Source organism: Falco rusticolus, chromosome 2, assembly GCF_015220075.1.
Source record: "Falco rusticolus isolate bFalRus1 chromosome 2, bFalRus1.pri, whole genome shotgun sequence".
Lineage (NCBI taxonomy): Eukaryota > Metazoa > Chordata > Aves > Falconiformes > Falconidae > Falco > Falco rusticolus.
The window spans coordinates 997,182-1,013,982 of record NC_051188.1 but is presented as its reverse complement, the minus strand read 5'-3'; the positions used below and the strand labels follow the sequence as shown (position 1 = coordinate 1,013,982).

General features: G+C 49.8%; 2 protein-coding genes across 4 annotated transcripts; one reads left to right on the top strand and one right to left on the bottom strand.

Moving 5' to 3' along the window:
• Positions 1-6,375: 6,375 nt before the first annotated feature.
• Positions 6,376-14,265, top strand: MRPL48 (mitochondrial ribosomal protein L48). The gene is made up of 8 exons (XM_037377567.1): positions 6,376-6,642; positions 7,515-7,567; positions 7,905-7,942; positions 8,847-8,932; positions 9,697-9,869; positions 11,493-11,595; positions 12,400-12,489; positions 14,000-14,265. Exons 1-8 carry the CDS (start codon positions 6,622-6,624, stop codon positions 14,072-14,074), a joined length of 639 nt encoding a protein of 212 aa, XP_037233464.1. The 5' UTR covers positions 6,376-6,621; the 3' UTR covers positions 14,075-14,265.
• A 1,435-nt stretch (positions 14,266-15,700) lies between these two features.
• Positions 15,701-16,794, bottom strand: LOC119143852 (cytochrome c oxidase assembly factor 4 homolog, mitochondrial). 3 transcript variants are annotated; one of them, XM_037378503.1, is made up of 2 exons: positions 16,698-16,794; positions 15,701-16,188 (listed from the first exon to the last, which is right to left on the bottom strand). In XM_037378503.1, the coding sequence occupies exon 2, from the start codon at positions 16,131-16,133 to the stop codon at positions 15,867-15,869; it is 267 nt and encodes an 88-aa protein (XP_037234400.1). In that variant the 5' UTR covers positions 16,134-16,188; positions 16,698-16,794; the 3' UTR covers positions 15,701-15,866. The 3 variants fall into 3 exon arrangements, with proteins under 3 accessions (XP_037234400.1, XP_037234401.1, XP_037234399.1); XM_037378504.1 differs by having other exon boundaries at positions 15,701-16,178; positions 16,698-16,790; XM_037378502.1 differs by lacking the exon at positions 16,698-16,794 and adding an exon at positions 16,562-16,635.
• Between the last annotated feature and the right edge of the window lie 7 nt (positions 16,795-16,801).

The window sequence follows — 16,801 nt, the reverse complement described above, 5'->3', positions numbered from 1 at the left end:
CGCCCCTCGCGGCACGTCGCGCTGTGTGCCCCTCGCCCCGCCCACTCTTTACGTCGGGCTAATCACGGCGGGAGGGGAGGGGGAAAGGTGGGAAGGAGGCGGGGCTTGGTGTCCTGCTGCTGAGCTGTGGATGCGATCACTCTGGAGCCTAACGATGGCTGCCTGGGTGGCCTGGGCGTTGGGGGGAAATCCTGCTCCCTGAAGCAGCCGAGCTGCAGAGTGTGTGTTTGTGTGGAAAGGCGGGGTGCACGGGCTCTGCCCGCAGCGTTGCTCAGCTCCCAAGGCACCCTCTGAGCTGCGAGGGTGCTCCCCACGCATCCCTTCCTACTGCAGCCACCCACACCGGACCGCCTCCCCCAGGCCACCATGCAAGGCCAGGCTGGGGCCACGCACCCACAGGCTGTGCCACCAACTCAGCTTCCAGAGGCCCCCTGACACACAGGGCTGGGGCAGATGGGGTACGGGCGCTTCCGAAAAGGATCTGGGCTGTGGGTGCTGCTATTTATTGCTGTCTGTCATCAGACGAAGCCTCTCCTTTGCACCCAGACATGGTCTCATCCGGACCCACAGGTCAAACTCTGCCTGGACTGATGGAGCTTTGCCCCTGGGTTTTTTCGGCATGGATTTGGCCAAGTTTGGCTGCTACAGGAGCTCATGCTCATTTCCCAGCCGCAGTTAAAAACCCTTTTCATCATGTTGTCTATACAGTCCTTGGCATCAGCGCTAATCAATGGTTGCAGGACGCTGTTTTGCGGATTGACTGGATACTAAGCAAAAATGAATTCCAAATCAAATACAAAAATAAATGCAGTTTATTATATTACAATATAATAAAGAAAACAGCATGCAATATGATTAAAAAAACAGTACTAGTTATTATGCACAATATGATAAAAGAGCAATAGCAGCGAAGCATCAAGACATTACTGCAAAGTGTTAGAGAGACTAAGAAAAGGATCACATCACCAATTTCCACCTTAACATCCCTTCAGCTGGGAGCCCTGTTGCAGCCAGTGCCAGGAATCTCTCAGTAACTGGGAAAATTCCTGCATGGTGCATCCACCTGTAGGTGAGGCTTCTTGCCCAGTCCCGGAGCTCGCCCACCTTTAATACTCAGTTACACACCTAGTGTATGTAAATAAAAAAAAATAGGCTAAGTGCAGGTGTGCACTATGTCATGGTTCGTGAGGTTCACACACGCCAGGGATGTTGGCCAGACACCTGAGCGTGGTGGAGTTACCGTCATGACATAGCCACACACGATGTTTTATTGTCTGGATGCTGCTGCTCTTATCTTGCTTGTTCAGGGAGCTCAAGACAAACACCACCTGCCCAGTACAGCTGTCCTTGAGTTCCCTGAACTCACTCTCCAAGTTAAGCGATCCCTAATTAAAGACAGACTTCTTCATAAGCAGTAATCAATTCAAGAAATTTTCACACAGATGCACCCAGCCCAGCTGAGCTCAAGGGAAGAACCAGCAGAGTTCTTAAGACCAAAAGCTTAATTCTAAACTGGTACGGATATTCCTTTAGAGGAGTATCTCTTGGGGACACTCCGGAATGTCCCCAGCAGTTCCCTCCCATCAGGGTGACATTTCCCGGGGAGGTCAGAGATTCCCACTCTCATCCTTTTGCAGTGGCTGGGGCTGTCGTTCGGAAATGGCTCAGTGCTCCCTCCCTGCCTAGCAGAGAGGTTAGAACCCCACTTGCAGGCTAGCCCTCCCTTTAGCTGTTTTCTGCCCTTTTCTCCCCATTTAGCTCAGTTTGCCTTCAAGCTTCAGGGCATGAAGAGGCTCCCAGCTGCATCCAGGATGCTTCTGTTTAAACCTTGGCTTCAGGACATCTCTTTTCCACATAGTCTTCCTCCCTCCATTGCCACGCTGGTGCAATCCCACACTGATCAGTACTCTCTTGCTCAAATTTGAAGGGAAAATGTGATTTTTCAGAAGCGCTCACCGCCCTGGGGCTTCCCGGGCCCTCAGTTGGTGCTGGCATTGCCTGCTGCTCCCAGGAATATCTCAACTGGAACAAGAATGTGCTCAATGACAGAGCCCTCCGCAGTCTGTGGCTCCTACCCCATGGTTGTATTCACGTTGATGTTGGTGCAAATCTCTTGCAATCCACTCAACAAGATCCAAATAATACTCCATGGGCTATTTTCCACCTGGAAATGGGTAGGTTTTCCACCATTTTCCCATCTGGGAGATTGTTCTAGAGCCTCTCTGCTCTGATGGTCAGAGAAATGGCATCCACCATTCATTTAGTTCATCTAAATGTAGCTGCTCAGTGAATTTTGTTCTCTTGTGCCCTCTCACACCTTCCTCTCCAAGGCCCAAGGGCTACATTTCCTCTGCTATGGGGACACCACACGCAAACTCTTGGTCTCCTCCTTGTAAAAGATCATGGGTTGAAACCAGTATTATTCCATCTCCACATGACCTGCTGTCCTGGATTTGTAAATGCTCCATGTAGCCGAAGGGGGCACAGGCTCTCAGCAAGGATTTGCTTACAGGTAGGTCATCCTCAGCCATGAACATCCTTCGTTTGGCATCTCCAGCCATGGTCTCCGTGCTCCGTCACTGCCTGCTGAATGAAAACACTCATTGAACCTTCCCACTTCAGGGATCTTGTTCTGGGATATGAGTTTTGCCTCTTAGCGATGCCTGCAATCCAGGTGCAGAATTCAACAGCATTTTGAAAACCAAATGGTCTACGCTTTCTATTTCTGCTCATTTCATTTGTACTCCCTCAACATGATTAACTGCTTCTCCAAGGTTTGGAGTTTTTTTTCCAGGTCTTGAACTGCCAATGAACTGAAAGAGAAAACATGTCTTTAATAAGGTAATTAAATTTAACTAAGTTTTAATAAAGATATGTGCAGGAGCTCGCATTCAGCCTTGCACCTGGCATTTGGGAGCATTTCCCCCTTGCTGTGGCATCGGTCCCACGGCTGCTCTCCCAACCATGGGGAAAGGGAATCCAGATTGGCAGAGACCTACTTAAATAATTTCACTATCATCTTATATACATATATTGTCCTTGTTGACATGTCATTCAGGGATCTTTCCCACCAATCCCAGGGAAAACAAGGGCTCTCTACCACGGAGAAGTCTTGACTGTTAGTAATAATTATTTTTGTCACAAAAGCTCTGCTCAGGCTCAGCATCTCTTCGTGCTGAGCAAAGGAAACACTCCTGCGTTTCCTGCCAAAGAGGTTTCAGCCCAAGGGACCGGCAGGGGATATGGATGAGGCTTTCAAGATAAAGCAATTCAGGGACCTGCCTCCGCTTACTGAAGCCAGGGGGGATCATCCTGCTGACTCCTGCGGGCCTTAGGCATGGTCCTAAAAAGCGCCGCAGAAGGTAAAAAAGGAGACACGCAGATCAAAGGTTTTCTTCTAAGCTATATTTAAACAGTTTTTGGTTTTTTAATTGGACAAGTCCAAAAAGCAGTGAAGACTTTCAGGTGCTGGATCTCAACTCTCCTAGGACAGCTTTGCTCCTCTGGACAGCACAATAGAGAGCGGATTGAGAAGGGGCAGGGGCCCTGCCACAACCTTATGCATAGGTCGCAAACCGCTCGAGTATCACCTCTGCCAGCACCTGTGTGCACCACACTGGGTCATTGACAGGGCACATCCAGCTACATGACAGGGAGAAATCTGCAGCAAAGCAGAAGATGGATGAAATAATCCCTCCAGCAAGGCCTGGGCCCCTCAGCAGCCGGGGGAGCCTTGAGACAGAAGAAGAGCTCCCTGGGTTTTTTTAGTGCAGTACAGAAAAGGGGTGGTTTGTGTTTCTACAGCTGAGGGGGAAAGAAATGCCTTTGCTTCTTTTTCTAAATGTCACAAAAAGGCAGGTTGTGCTCCCGCAAACAGGGATTCGGTTACCTGGCTGTGAAACGATTCATTAGTCAAAGAAAGGCACAGTAAGGACTGGTGCTGGGAGCTGAAGCCGAGGCACATTCATGTTGGAAATAAGGTCCACATTTTTAAGTGAGAGGGTGCTCAGCCGCCAGAACAGGCTGTCAAGAGCAGCACTATCTTTGTATCCAGGGAAAATCAAGAGCAGGAGCCTTTATGAGAAAGATGCTTTCATCGAAACAGGAGTGATCTGTTTCCATACAGCTGTAAGTCAGCGGAAATCTACAGGCTGCAATGCGCAGGAGACCAAATTACATGATTTAACAGTCCCTTTTGGCCTTAAAATGTATCCATCTATGATAGATGTCAGAGAAACTCAGGAGTGAAGAGAAAGACTTGTTTTTCACTGAGACATGTAGGACAATGACGGTCATTGGGAGGGGGATTCCTGCAATATGTGACTGCTGTACCCCAAACACAGTCTGGGGCAATGCTTCCTCCTCAGCCACATTTTTTGGGTGGCTGAAAGATTAAGCACACAGCATTTGAGGTCACAGAACAAGAGGTCATTCTGAGCACAACTTGCTCTTAATTGCGGTGCCCATCATGGCCTCCCGCCACAAATGCAGGCCCAGCCAGTCCCCTCCAGTCACAGACGCCTCTCCTCAAGCACAGCATTTCCTCCAGGGCTTCAAAGTTCACAGGCGCAGAAAGCCCACCTTTCCTGCAATGGGAGTGCTGGTCTTAAGCCGGATCAGACTCACACAGTGCTCCTTGCTCAAAGCACCCCAGAGTTATCAAACAAGCGTCATTGCCAGGGTGGCCCTGCCTGGGGCTTGCGAGGTGAGATCAAAGGGCAGTACAACATCCACTCCACATAAGCAGCTTTGTCGTGTCCGGGGAGTGCCACAAAAAGACAGCTCAGAGCTGAGAGCCCGTGTCTTTGCGAAACATGGCAAAGAGCAAAGGTGGTGCAGATACCCTCTGCTTCCCCCATGCACTGAGCGGGTGGAGGAGACAGCACGGGCCTGTGCACAGTACAGAGCCCGCCCAGGCTCTTCTGTCAGGCAAACCTTATCCTCTCATGGTCCTTCTCTCCTCTCCATGCACCAGATGGCAATGGTGATGAATGTCTGAGGTGTCAGGTGTGTGTCGGGAGCTCCAGGCACCCAGAAATGCAGGACAGGCCCTGGCAGGGTGGATCACGGAGCAGAATTAAATGCATGAGTCTAGTCTGCAGCAGAGTTGCCATGTCAATGAACCAGATGAACTGGAGAGAGAAAGTCCATCATGAGCACCGACAGCTCCAGCTAAAAGCAATTGAAGCAGCCATCAGTCAGCAGAGGTAGAAATCCTGGCTTGAAATCAAGTTGCCAGGCAGCTGCTGCCCAGGATGGACAGCTCTAAGACAGGGGCTCAGAAAAATGGGCAGGAGTATTTGCCACACAAGAAGGGGGAAACTGGGGCCAGGCAGGAGAGAAGAGAGTGGGGAAGAGCCTAGGAGAAATGAAGGTTTGTATTGGAGATGGCCTGGTGAAGATGAGGAGGGCTGAAGAGACAGGAAGGGGCATTTTGCAACAGCATGGGTTTTCCCAAGCCAGCTCCAGACTACCAGGTTTGGGGGGCACAGGGCCACACAGCACCCATCTCTTCCTACCCTGGTCTGCCAGGCAGACCTCCTTGCTCACCTCCTCTTCCACTGGGAAACACATGCTGCAATTCAGGGAGGTCTCTTGTCAGTCCATCCTTCCTACAGTCTTCCCACTTAACATTTAAGGAAATGCCTCCAGGCAGCAGCTGGGATCAAAGCAGTGGCAGTAAGGCAGGATCCACTCTGCCTTCAGAGGGAGCAGTCTGCTGCTGAAAGGGGTGTTTGTCTTTGCTTCCCCCTCAAGCAGAAAGTGTGTCTGCATGGGGCCCAAATACCTCATGCTGACACACTCCTTCATTTTTAAGGCCTGTGGCGGCCTGCCAGCATGGACACAGCCAACCCTGGCCCATTACACAGATGTTGTCTACAGGGTAAGGTCCAGCCCTGCCTCTGCAACTGCAAAAAAACCACCCCCTTTGCAGTGCCCGTGCCAGATGGCAGGGCCAAACCAGGCAGGTTTAGTACCAGACCGTCTGGCCCTGCTTCAGGCCTGCACGCCCAGGCCAGCCCCAGCTGCCCCCACACCCCTCAGGGCCTGTCTCCAGGCTGGAGCTGGGGCCCGCTGATTCCCCGCCTCGGTCCCACAGCCAACAGGGACAACATGAGCTGGCTGAGGATTCACCCTCCCCTGAAGCCCGCTCGGTCCTGGCTGCCCTCCGGGCGCCCTGCACCCCCACTCCCCCTCACAGCGCTCCCGCGCCGCGCTGACATGGCCGCGCAAGGCGGGGCTGCGCAGGCCACACTCAACATGGCCGCCGTGCCGTCACTCGATGGACGCGGCGAAAGACCAATCAGCGTGCGAGAAGCGGGCGGATGGGCGGGCCACAGCTAGCAGGATTGGCTGCGCCGCTCGTCCCCGCTGGGGGGGGGGGGGCGCGGCGGGGACAAGGTGTCCGCCATTACCGGCCTGCCTGCCTCCTCCTTCCGCAGGAGGCCGGCGCCTGGCGGGCATCGGGAGTGGCGGAGTTGTTCAAATAACGTCACCCTCCCCGGGAGCCCCCAGTAGGCGGGACGTGGGGCGGGAGCTGTGGCGGCCGGGGCGGGGGAGCGTCGAGGCGCGGTGGGGCACGCTTGGAGCGGCGGACGCGGCTCCATCTGAGGCGCGGGGATGAGCGCGGCGCTGCCGAAGGTACCGGCGGTCCGTGACCGGCTGTGGGGGGACACCGGGCCCGGTACCGGGGGAAGAGGGGACAGGCCCGGCCCCGGAGGAGGAACAGGCCTGGCTGTGGGACTGGGGACCTGTGGGCCGGGCCCGGCCCTGGGACTGGGCGGGGGAGGGGAGTTGTGTCTCGGGGGGACACGGCCCTGGCCCTGAGTTAGTGCTCTGGGTCGCCTACCGTGGTGTACCTGGCCCAGAGACACCTCCCTACCCCTCCTCAGGCACCCAGGGATCACCCCAGCCACACAGGGTCCATTACAGCCCCCCCGCCTTGCCACAGCCCTCGGGGACCCTCGGGTCCCTGCGCCTGCCTGTCACTCTGGTCGCTCTTTGGGGACGGCGCTAATTATTTCCCGCAGCTGGCATGATGTAGCTCCTGCCTGCCAGGTCCTGGTGATAGCAAAGCGCTTTGCTTTGCGCTGCCTTGGTGATGGATGAGCTGAGTTTCCCTCCATTCATGTGGAGCTGGAACAAGCACGAGGGTTGTTCACATGACTCTTGCAACCTGAAGGCGGTGGAACCATGCGAGGGATGAACATGATGCGTAACTGCAGAGAGGAGAGCCTCCTACCCCAACTTGTCAGATCCTGAAGCAAAGCGAGGGGATGCATGAGAAAGTTACCACAGTCATCATCTTCCTTCTCCTTCATCCTTTTCTTCTGAGTTGTGGTGGTATTCTGGGGAGTGATAGTGGGTGGAGGCTGTGGAGAGGTTGGGAGGGTTACTAGTATGTTCACAGGGTCTCAGGTGTTGCTTCAGTTGGGTATATTCTGGGAAGCGTCAGTGAAAACTCCCTGAGTACCTGCCATACTTTGCATTTTGACCATGGTGGCTTATTGCAGGTGCTGTGCTTGAAGAAGGGAGTATTGCTAAAGCAGGTGTTTGTGCTCAGCAGGTGAGAGGTCTGAAATCAAACCCAGTAAGTAAACCACGGTATAAAGCATGAAAAATACTAGGTCACTTCTAGTGACAGTGTCAGAAAACATACGTGACAAAAAAAGTTCTTTTTGCCAAGGAAAACCTTTTAATTGCGGAGGGAAGACTTTCAGCTGGTGTCTGGGAGCTGGAAGGGCTGTAGGATGTGAAGAAGAGAAAGCTTTTTTGCTAATGGGATCTATCTGTGCCTGAGGGACTTGGGGTGTGAGCTTTTGTTCAAGGAGATTGGCCAGCTATGTTGTGTTTCCGCAGGTGGATGAAATCAGAGCTTTTAATGATTGTTTTGTTTCCTACAGAGCAGCAACACCCAGAGAAAGCCAACTGTGTGCTGCAGGTAAGGCCTCTTATTAATGTAATGCAAGGCAAAACTTCATTTACTGAAAGCGTTACACATTTGAGCATTTGTGTTTCCTTTTGATTTTTTTTTTTTAGCCAATTTTGGATTGGTTCATAACCTCAGCAGATGCTCTGCCAATTCCGTACCTTTTTAATAACCTTTTCTTCTGTTGCCCTGTTTTGGCTAAGTAGCTAGTACTAGTCATGGTGTTGTGCTGTAGAATGAAACCAGCCAGATGCTATTGACTGTATTACTGCCCAGGAACTGTCTTACAGCCCTGTGAGGTCCCGCTTCAACATTTATTGAGCTGGTGGAGTCTGCTGTCACAATTTAAAATAGAATTAGATTTTGATGTGGAGGCAAAGTGTAACCAAGTGGTTTAGATCCTTGGTATTCAGTTTCTCTTTGCTGTTCTGAGCTTTGTTTATTAAAACAAGGGTTATTGAGTTTGAACAGGACTGGATTTAAAATCTTAAATTTAATATTTAAGTGGGGCTCAGATCCATCGTAGTAACATCACTGCTGTCGCATAAGAGGAGACATGTAACATTTCATCACTGTCCTCACCATCCATTGGTGCTGATGAGTCTTTTTTTTTTTCTTTTTTTTTTTTTGTTTGCCTGAGAATTCACCTGGGAAATGAGTCACTCTTGATCTCTTCCTTCCTTATTTGCTGCTTGCCATAACCAACTGTGAACTTTAACAGTCTTTCTGTGATGCACAGGCTGCATGCATGGGGCAGAGACTGGCCGCAGCGTTAGCGTGCCTTTGCCTTCTGTCAAAGAACTGAGGACAAATTCTTGCCCTCAGTGTGGATTTGGGGCTCTCAAAGCACCCACTTACGTTTGCTAAGAGAAGGGCTGTTCAGCTGGAAACATGTTTGCTCTGCTTTGATTTTGAGGTGATGCACTCGTGAGTTGCCACAGACACTACAGATCCCGTCCTACGCATGGCATTGGGAGGTTTAAATACCTGCTCCCAAAGGAGGTATGTATAGGAACTCCCCTACTGCTTGCTTTCAGCTGACCCATCTTTTTACAGTCTGCTTTAAGCATTGGTATTACTAATTCCATGGCTGATCGATCATTAAAAAGGAATAATGTAATAATTTACTGCTACTTCTCTTGGTGAAGAGTGTTATGTCACATGAATTACCCACTCACAACACTGCATAAATACTTTCTTTTGTCTGGTATGTTCTTGTTAAAGAGTAGTTTTGGGAGGGAGGAATGTCTTCCTAATGGTGAATTTAACACCCCAACTTCAAATCACTGCAGAATATTGTGAGCAGGTCTTATTTGCATTTAAACTTTTTACATTCCCTGAAATTTGGAAAAATGACAATTTTTGAGGAAGGAGGAAACAATAACTCATCTAGACAGCTGCCTTGAAGGCAGGAACTGAAATAAAAAGCAGTTTGTTTTTCTGCTCCTTTTTTCTTCTGGAAGGAATTAATCATGGTGTGCACGTATTTTCTGTGTGACTTCTGTGGTGCTGCCATCCAAGAACTGAACTGCTCAACTTGAGAACATCTGTTAAGATAATGTTATCCCAGTTTCGTAGTCAGGGAAAGTGAGCATAGACAGGCTGTGGTATGTTTGACATCGTTCAGTAAACCTTTGTCAGAAGAGAGTACCTCTAGTGTGGTCTCCTGTGTGGGCAAGAGTTAATGTTTTATATTTCTAGCTTTGTTCAAAACAGACATGCTTTCTATTTTTTTTTTTCTTTTTTTCTTTTTTTTTTAACTGCAGGCTCCAAAGAGGAGAAAGGACAGAGTGCAGATGAAAGAGATAAGTGTTGGGACTGAATATGAGTATGGAGATGTCAACATTCAGATGACTTCCTATGATATGTGTCTCGTGGAGCATTTCGCTCAATATGTACATAAACTCTGCAACCGACTCTCCATTCAAGTGAACGAAAGGTACGAGGAACACTGCTCTGTGTTTGTCATCTCTCTCTTGTAGATGATGATAACTTGCAGACAAGGGCACAATCTGATCTCTGATAGATTCCCACATGTAAATCCAAATCTTCTGTCGTCTTCCTTGTATTCTCTTTTTGTGTGTCAGTACAGTTTTGGATGCTTTATTTGTATAAGAAGACTGAGATGGAGTTTTTCAGGTGCTGACTGAACAGATCTCAAGGAAAAAATAGCTGTTACTTTTCATTCCTTTGAGAAAAAAGCTTAAGCCTGTGGGTGCTGAGCCTGGGAATGTAGGTTTAAGTATTGCTGACTTTGGCTGCTGTTTTTTCTTTATAGTGTTTCATCCAAGCTCTGTGCATATATTGTGCAGTAAGCTAGCGATACCGATTATACAAACTAGAATGACCTTGGGGAACCCCTAAACATTATGGGAGAGCTACCTGCTACTTAAGTTTAGTAGCAGAGGGTGCTTCAGTTGCACGCTAGATCTCTGAAGCAGGTGTACCCCTGAGAGCAGCTTTGCTGGTTTTAATGCAGCTGAGGAACGTGATACAGTTCCTTGGTATGTATGTAGTGCACCCAAGGAGCTGTAGTCACTGGGAAAAGCACTGTGTTGCTGTAAGGAATAAAAACGCTTTAAAAATTCAGAGAATCCTCACAGTCTTTAACTGTACCTCTGAGTATAAACGCTGGTTCCTGATCATGCCAATTAAAACTCTTGGGTTTTTTTATGTTCATGCACTTTGCTGAACTGTCAGCCATGGATCTGAAATTCTCTGTCCATCAATCAGTCGCTTGTAGTCTCTCCGTGATGTCTTCTGCACCAAATGGCACTAAAAATCGTGACATGTTGGTGACTGATGGGTGTTTGTTTTGAGAAGGATGCCTGGCGACACTTAAGAAATTATAATGGTGTCAGCAGTGACATGCTGGAGAGCATCCGCAGGGAAATCCCCCAGCCTGAGACTGTTGATAGCACTTTCAGCTTTATTACCTTGTATCATACTTGTGCCCCCTGGGATTGGACTTGGTGTGCAGAGCTCAGTATGTACAGAAAGAAACTGTTTGCCCTTTATGAGCAACAATTGTAGGGTAAAATGTGGGCGGTAAGCTGTAGCCTGTTGTTATTGGTGCTGTAGAAATGGAGATGGGGAGGCTGAGGTCTCTGAAGTAATGCTAACCAGAGAGCAGGATCTGATCCAGTGCTTGATTGTAGTCCTCTTAAATTCAGAGGTGAAAATAATATCTTCTGAGTGGTGCATTGCAGCAGTGTTTTTTAGCTTTGTTCCTGATGAACAGATTACAAAGCAAGTCAGAACTGTTGCTGTAAAGCTCCCCTTCAACTATAAAAAAAGTTAAAAATTCTCTTCTCAGGCTGGTGTTTGTAGCTGAAACATTTTTTTGCTGGCAGTTGTACTGCAGGCTTCTCCGTTATCTCTTTCCAGTAAAACACCCGCCTTCTGCCAGTGCTTGATTTGCAAGATAAGTTGTTTGCATAATTAATTTCTCATAAAAAGTTAATCTCTTTCCACATTCTCTGCTGCTGGAGGTGGATTCATTCCTGTAAAGTAGTGCAAATCTATCCTCCCTGTCGTAAGCGCTGACCTGTGGTTCCTGCAGCTACGCGATGCCCACCAAAACCAATGAAGTGCTGTTCTTGGAAGAGCGAGGTTCCAAAATGCAGCTGGATGCCGTCCTCACTACCCATCAGAGGGTTGTCCAGGTACGAGCTGGCATTTGCTGATAGCGCTGCAGCTCTTGTGCAGCACCTCCCATTGCAAGCTCTCCACACCCCTTAACAATTGGAATTAAGTCCCTTGAACAAATGAAAGGTGTAATTTGTGCATAAATTGAAACACAAAGAAGTCTAATGAGATGTCTTGCTAAAGGTTACTCGGAGAGTAGAAGCAGAGGAGGGGTTCACAGATTATGTGTTTCAGCCAGAAGATTTATTATTTATTTTATGCACAATACTTGGTATGTTTAAGGATGAGCAATTGCACAAACTTGATGAAACTTCAAAATATATTAGTATCAAGGCCAGCTTCAAAATTGTAAAACTGGTTGAGGTAAATAAATATTTCTCCTAAGTGAGTTTTTCCTGTTTTGTAACGTGTTCCCTTGCTATATGCTAAACCTCTGCTGCATTACGTTTTAAACCGAAAGGTAGAGTTTTTCTACTGGAGAGAGTTGACATGTGTTTAATGTTGGGGTTTGTAGGTTTGCGGTGGAAGCCTTTGTATTAGTCTTACCTAAACTAAGATCTTCCTGTATGGCTAAGTCTCTTTGCATGCAGGCAGGGACGGGAAGCACAGCGTTCATGGAGAAGAGCAGAAATGAGAGCTTTGGGCTGTGCTGTATGCAAGAGCCCATGTATGTATGCGCGTGAAGCAGAGAGTGCTTCTCTTAATGAAGTGGTTGAGTGCCACAGGCTCATACTGAAATGTACTCTCTTTCTGTGCTGTTACTACGAGTCCATTTTGTATGTGGTGTTCGGCTCCTGCAGCACTTTTATTTCTTCTTTTAGATCAGAGGGTTGAGTTCAACGTTTGCTCCGATACTCTTGGAAATCATTCAGAGCAGTCAGCCTGAAGGGGTCCATCTGTTAGTGAAAGAGGTATGTTGAATTTTACCAGTGGCTTTGCATTTAGGAAGCAGGTATGGCACATGACATGAATTTGCTTCGAAAATACAGACCTGGTCCTGAGGCTGCTGTCTGCTTTGGGCTTATGGATACCCAGGATCTCCCAGAACCAGGTCCTCACTTGGTCTGTGAAAAACCATTAACTCTAATTCTTGATGAGTGTTTCAATTTCCATCTAGCCTCCTATAATTAGTGCTGCAGAAGGTGCCTTCCCAGCCAATCCTATAGATCTGCAGGAGTTGGCAGGTGCAAGTTGCTTTCCTTTGCTGCTGCAGATTCCCTGTAATTCAAAGGGAACGCTTTCCTTCAACAGTGGTTTGCCGCCTCATATCTGGCAATCACCAGGAACTTAATGGAGCAGTTGGTAGCAAAGCTGAGACTGGAAACCCAAATGCTGTGCCCTGTTTTGATGGAATTTGCTCTGGCAGAGGTTCAGCTTTTTCTGCAGAAAGGCCCGACAATTTTCTTGGCATTGAGGACTTCAGGACAGAACTCCACTCACTGGTGAACCAGGCATAAGGAGATACTTAAACTTCTGTCATTTTACATTCAGACAAAACAGTCCCAGGAAGCCCTGTTTATTCAGGGACTAAAATATTTTTTTTTTTTTTGTGGCTGGCAAGAGAAAGCAGCACACTAAATTCAAACATGAAAACACAGTTGGCTTCTTAGTGGCCTTTGAAGAATGTTTAGTGATCTCCAGCTCTGCAAAACCAGAAGGAATATGGGAGAAGGTCTCTTGAGTCCAGTAATCTTCTCTGCTTTGGTCACAGTCCCATCTCTGCCTTAGGGCTGCCATTTCTTCTCTTTTAATCTTAGCTGACGGCTTTGTCTCTGGAGGGAGAGCTGTGATATTGTGACATTGTACCATTTGCAAAGTCATTGCAGTCTGACGTGTGAAGCCCAGAGGAGAGACCCAAGCTGGCTTCATACAACTGGCAGTGCAGAAGAGAGATTAAAGCTTGGGGATGCTCCAGCGACATTCTGGAGAGAGTGGCAGGTCTCTCTTAAGAAAGTAGATGCTATGGTGATAGGCAGTGGCAGAGTTGGAGGCATCCAGTTGACTTCTTGAGCACAATGCCATTGCTAACTTTTCCCAAAGCAGTTAGCCGGGTGAGGAGGAGCCTGCAAGGCTGAATTTCAGAGCAGCCCAGGTGTGTGCGTGGCTGCCGTGCTCACTTGCTGCCAGAAGCATTCTGCCCTTTGCGCTTTACCCCCAGAAGCTGCGCCTGTTGGAGGCTGGATGTAAGAAAGGATCAGCTCTGCCACCAGCCTCCAGGTTGAGCTGCGCATGAGATCCAGCCTGCAGTGACTTTCCATCGCAGATTCCTGCTCTCTGGGTTCAGTGGACATACAAGTTTTTTCCTTTTTCCACTCTTAAGTGATTCTCTTTGGGAAAGGGTTTGTCACCTTTGATTTCAAGAAGTACTCAAGAGGTGATTCTGATTTGCTTGTTTGTGGGGTTTTTTTCCTCCCTTCACAGCACACAGAAGCTGACTTCAAGAGCCGATTAAAGTCTCGACCAGAACTTGAAGAGCTGCTAGCACAGATGAACTGAGATGAGGAAGAGCACCTCAACCGTCTGAGAGCTGCTCCTGGGAAGGCAAAGCTGCTCCTGGAAAGGCAAAGCTTCTCCATGGCTGCTCAAGCCTCCAGAAGGCAACTTCATGAGCGCTGATAACTACTGATAACTTGGTGAATTGGAAGAAATTTCCACTGAATAAAGATAAATACATGTGTTCATCTGGACTGATTTGTACTCTTAGTGAAGGGTGCTGCAATGAAATGGGTTACTTTTCTTCAGTTCTTTTTCTTCCTGCCTGTTTGCTTTTGGTGTGTGAGAATTTCTGCAAGTTTCAATCTGCAGAAATCCCTGCAAGTTAATAATAATGGTGTACTGGCAGCTCTCCCAGATGCTACTGATGTGGAAGTGACTGTCCTGCTCCTTTCTTCAGCTGAAGACTTGGAGCAATGCATTGTTCTCTTAGAGCTGCTGAAATCGGAGCTTTGCCAACACAAATGGAGCCTCAGAGCTGGGGGAGGGCTGGGGCTGATTGTCCCTGAGCAGCTGAACAACTGCTGCTTAACATAAAAAAAGCCTGAGAGGGAAGAGGTAGGAATTAGAGCAGTGTCAGGCAGCGTATGCAGAATTTCTCCTTAAGTTCTAGTTTCCCCTTCAAACCATAAAGGATAAACTTTCCCTTGAATCCCTGAGGTCAGTCTACTTTTTACAACAGCCATTTGGAAAGGAAGAAATGACTTGTGTCTTGAAAGGCCAAATCTCAGAAGCAAAAAGCAGTTTGGGGAATTGCCCAGGATGGTGCCAACTGCTTTTCCTAGGACTGCCATGTTTATTGCCACCCTACAAAACCCAGAGTCCCCAGGAACCACATGGCTTTTGGGTGCACGTATGGGTGCCAGGTCAAATGGGTTGCAGCACCTGGGTGTTTGATTCAATCCTTGTTCTTTCGAATTCTGAGAGGCAGCTGGTTTTATTTAGGCTGGAGCCAGGTGACTCCTGATCATGCCATCCTGTTAGGAAGTACATTACAACCAAATCTGAGCCCTGGTTTGATGGATGCCAAGAGGAGGTTCTTTTCCTGCCCCAAAACTGGTTTGTTTGGGGTTTTTTCCCCCCCTTCTTCTTAAGGAGCAGCCCTTTAAAAAACCAAAAAATACCTCACTAATTAGCACTCTTCCCTAAATGAGGGCTGCAACCCCAGATGTTACTTGTGGTCCTGTGCCAGTGGTGATTTTCGGCCAGAACCCAGCTTCCTCGGAAACAGCCTGGAAATTTCCCCTTGGCAAAAGCCAGGGCGCCCTTGTCTTCCCAGCCTACAAAACCCAATTTTGTTTTCTTTTTCATAGCTTATTTGCTAGGACATGGTGTTTAGAGGAGCATCCCACTCTGTAAGATTCCCTTTTCCCCCCCATCCCTAATGCTCCTGGGGCTTCCCAGGAGATACATCCCTCCCAAAATCCTGTCCCATGGGAGACAGGGTTATCACTGCTGGGGGAAACCTCTGGATAGCGCAGGGAAGGACACGGAGTAGAAATCTATGGGAGGGTTGTTGACCTAGCCTGGGTGCCATGAACCCTCCCAGTTTGGGCTGGAAATCCCCATCTCACCCCTCTGAGCTTCCAGTTATCCCCAGCAGCAATGGATGGAGACGAGCACTCTGGCCAGGATGATGAATGCCACCAGATTTAATTTCCCAACAACAGAACACAGATTTACCGGCACACCCACCCGCTTGAATAAAAAGTAATATTAAAAAAGGGTCAAATGATGCAGCCACCCCTGGGGTGCTGAGCGTGGGCTGGCCTGTGGTGCTGGGAGCGGGTGACTGTCACTCCCCGGTGGGTGACGGTTGGGCTGGGTGCAGGCTGGGTGCCCGGTGCAGCTCCTCGGCACGTTGCCGCCGGGCCATGCAGTCACCGAAAGCGCGGACCTGGGGCTGGCAGTGTCGCCAGTCCTGCCGCGCCGCCATGCACTCCTGCAGCTCCCGGTGCTGCGCCATGCAGCCTGTCCGTGAGATCATGGCGTCCACCGGGTCCTCGGCCTCCTCGGCCTCCTCCAGCGGCTGGTGGCTCCTGGCATGGCCCGGCCTCGCCATGGCCTCGCTGGGCTGCAGGGGGTGGCCAGTGGCGGGTGCCTTCCCCTGAAGAGACCTGCATGGGACACAGCACCCTTTCCGGGGGGGCACCCCCCTCCCACACCCTATGGGGGGTCCACCAACCTCCATGCACCCACAGGTGGAGCTCAGCACCCCCTATTCAGCCCCCATGCCTCCATGGGTGCCCAGCACCCTCCCCTACCCATAGCTGTCCATCCCCTCCGTGGGTGCTCAGAGCACTTCCCCCGTGCACCCTACCCCCACCCGTGGGTGCCCAGCGGTTCCCCCGTGCACCCTACCCCACCCACGGGTGCCCAGCACCATACCTAACCCACACCTGCCCATCCCCACCCACGGGTACCCACACCCGCCCCCCCCATCTCACCCCCACCCATGGGTGCCCAGCATCCCCCCCAGCTGCTGCCCACCGCCTCACTGGTGCCCAAAATTCCCCACGCCCTCCTAGTGAGCGCCTGGCACCCTCCATGCCCCTCCCACAGGCACTCAGCGCCTCCCCCACGCACTCCCCCAGCGCCCTCCACACCACCCCCAGCCCCCCCGTACCAGCCTAGCAGAGCAGAGCGGCCCCTTTAAGGATGGTGCCGGGGCGGTTACTGCCGGGGCGGGGCGCGGTGGCGGGAGCGCTCGCTCATTGGAGGGCGCTTTCT

Excerpts from the sequence above, each read along its gene's own strand:
- LOC119143852 (XM_037378502.1), bottom strand. The coding sequence starts at position 16,620 with ATGGAGGGTGCCAGGCGCTCACTAGGAGGGCGTGGGGAATTTTGGGCA. Across the intron at positions 16,189-16,561 it reads TTTTGGGCACCAGTGAGGCG|GTCTCTTCAGGGGAAGGCAC; the intron begins GTGGGCAGCAGC and ends TGTCCCATGCAG.
- MRPL48 (XM_037377567.1), top strand. The coding sequence starts at position 6,622 with ATGAGCGCGGCGCTGCCGAAG. Across the intron at positions 8,933-9,696 it reads AATACCTGCTCCCAAAGGAG|GCTCCAAAGAGGAGAAAGGA; the intron begins GTATGTATAGGA and ends TTTTAACTGCAG. Across the intron at positions 11,596-12,399 it reads CCCATCAGAGGGTTGTCCAG|ATCAGAGGGTTGAGTTCAAC; the intron begins GTACGAGCTGGC and ends TTCTTCTTTTAG.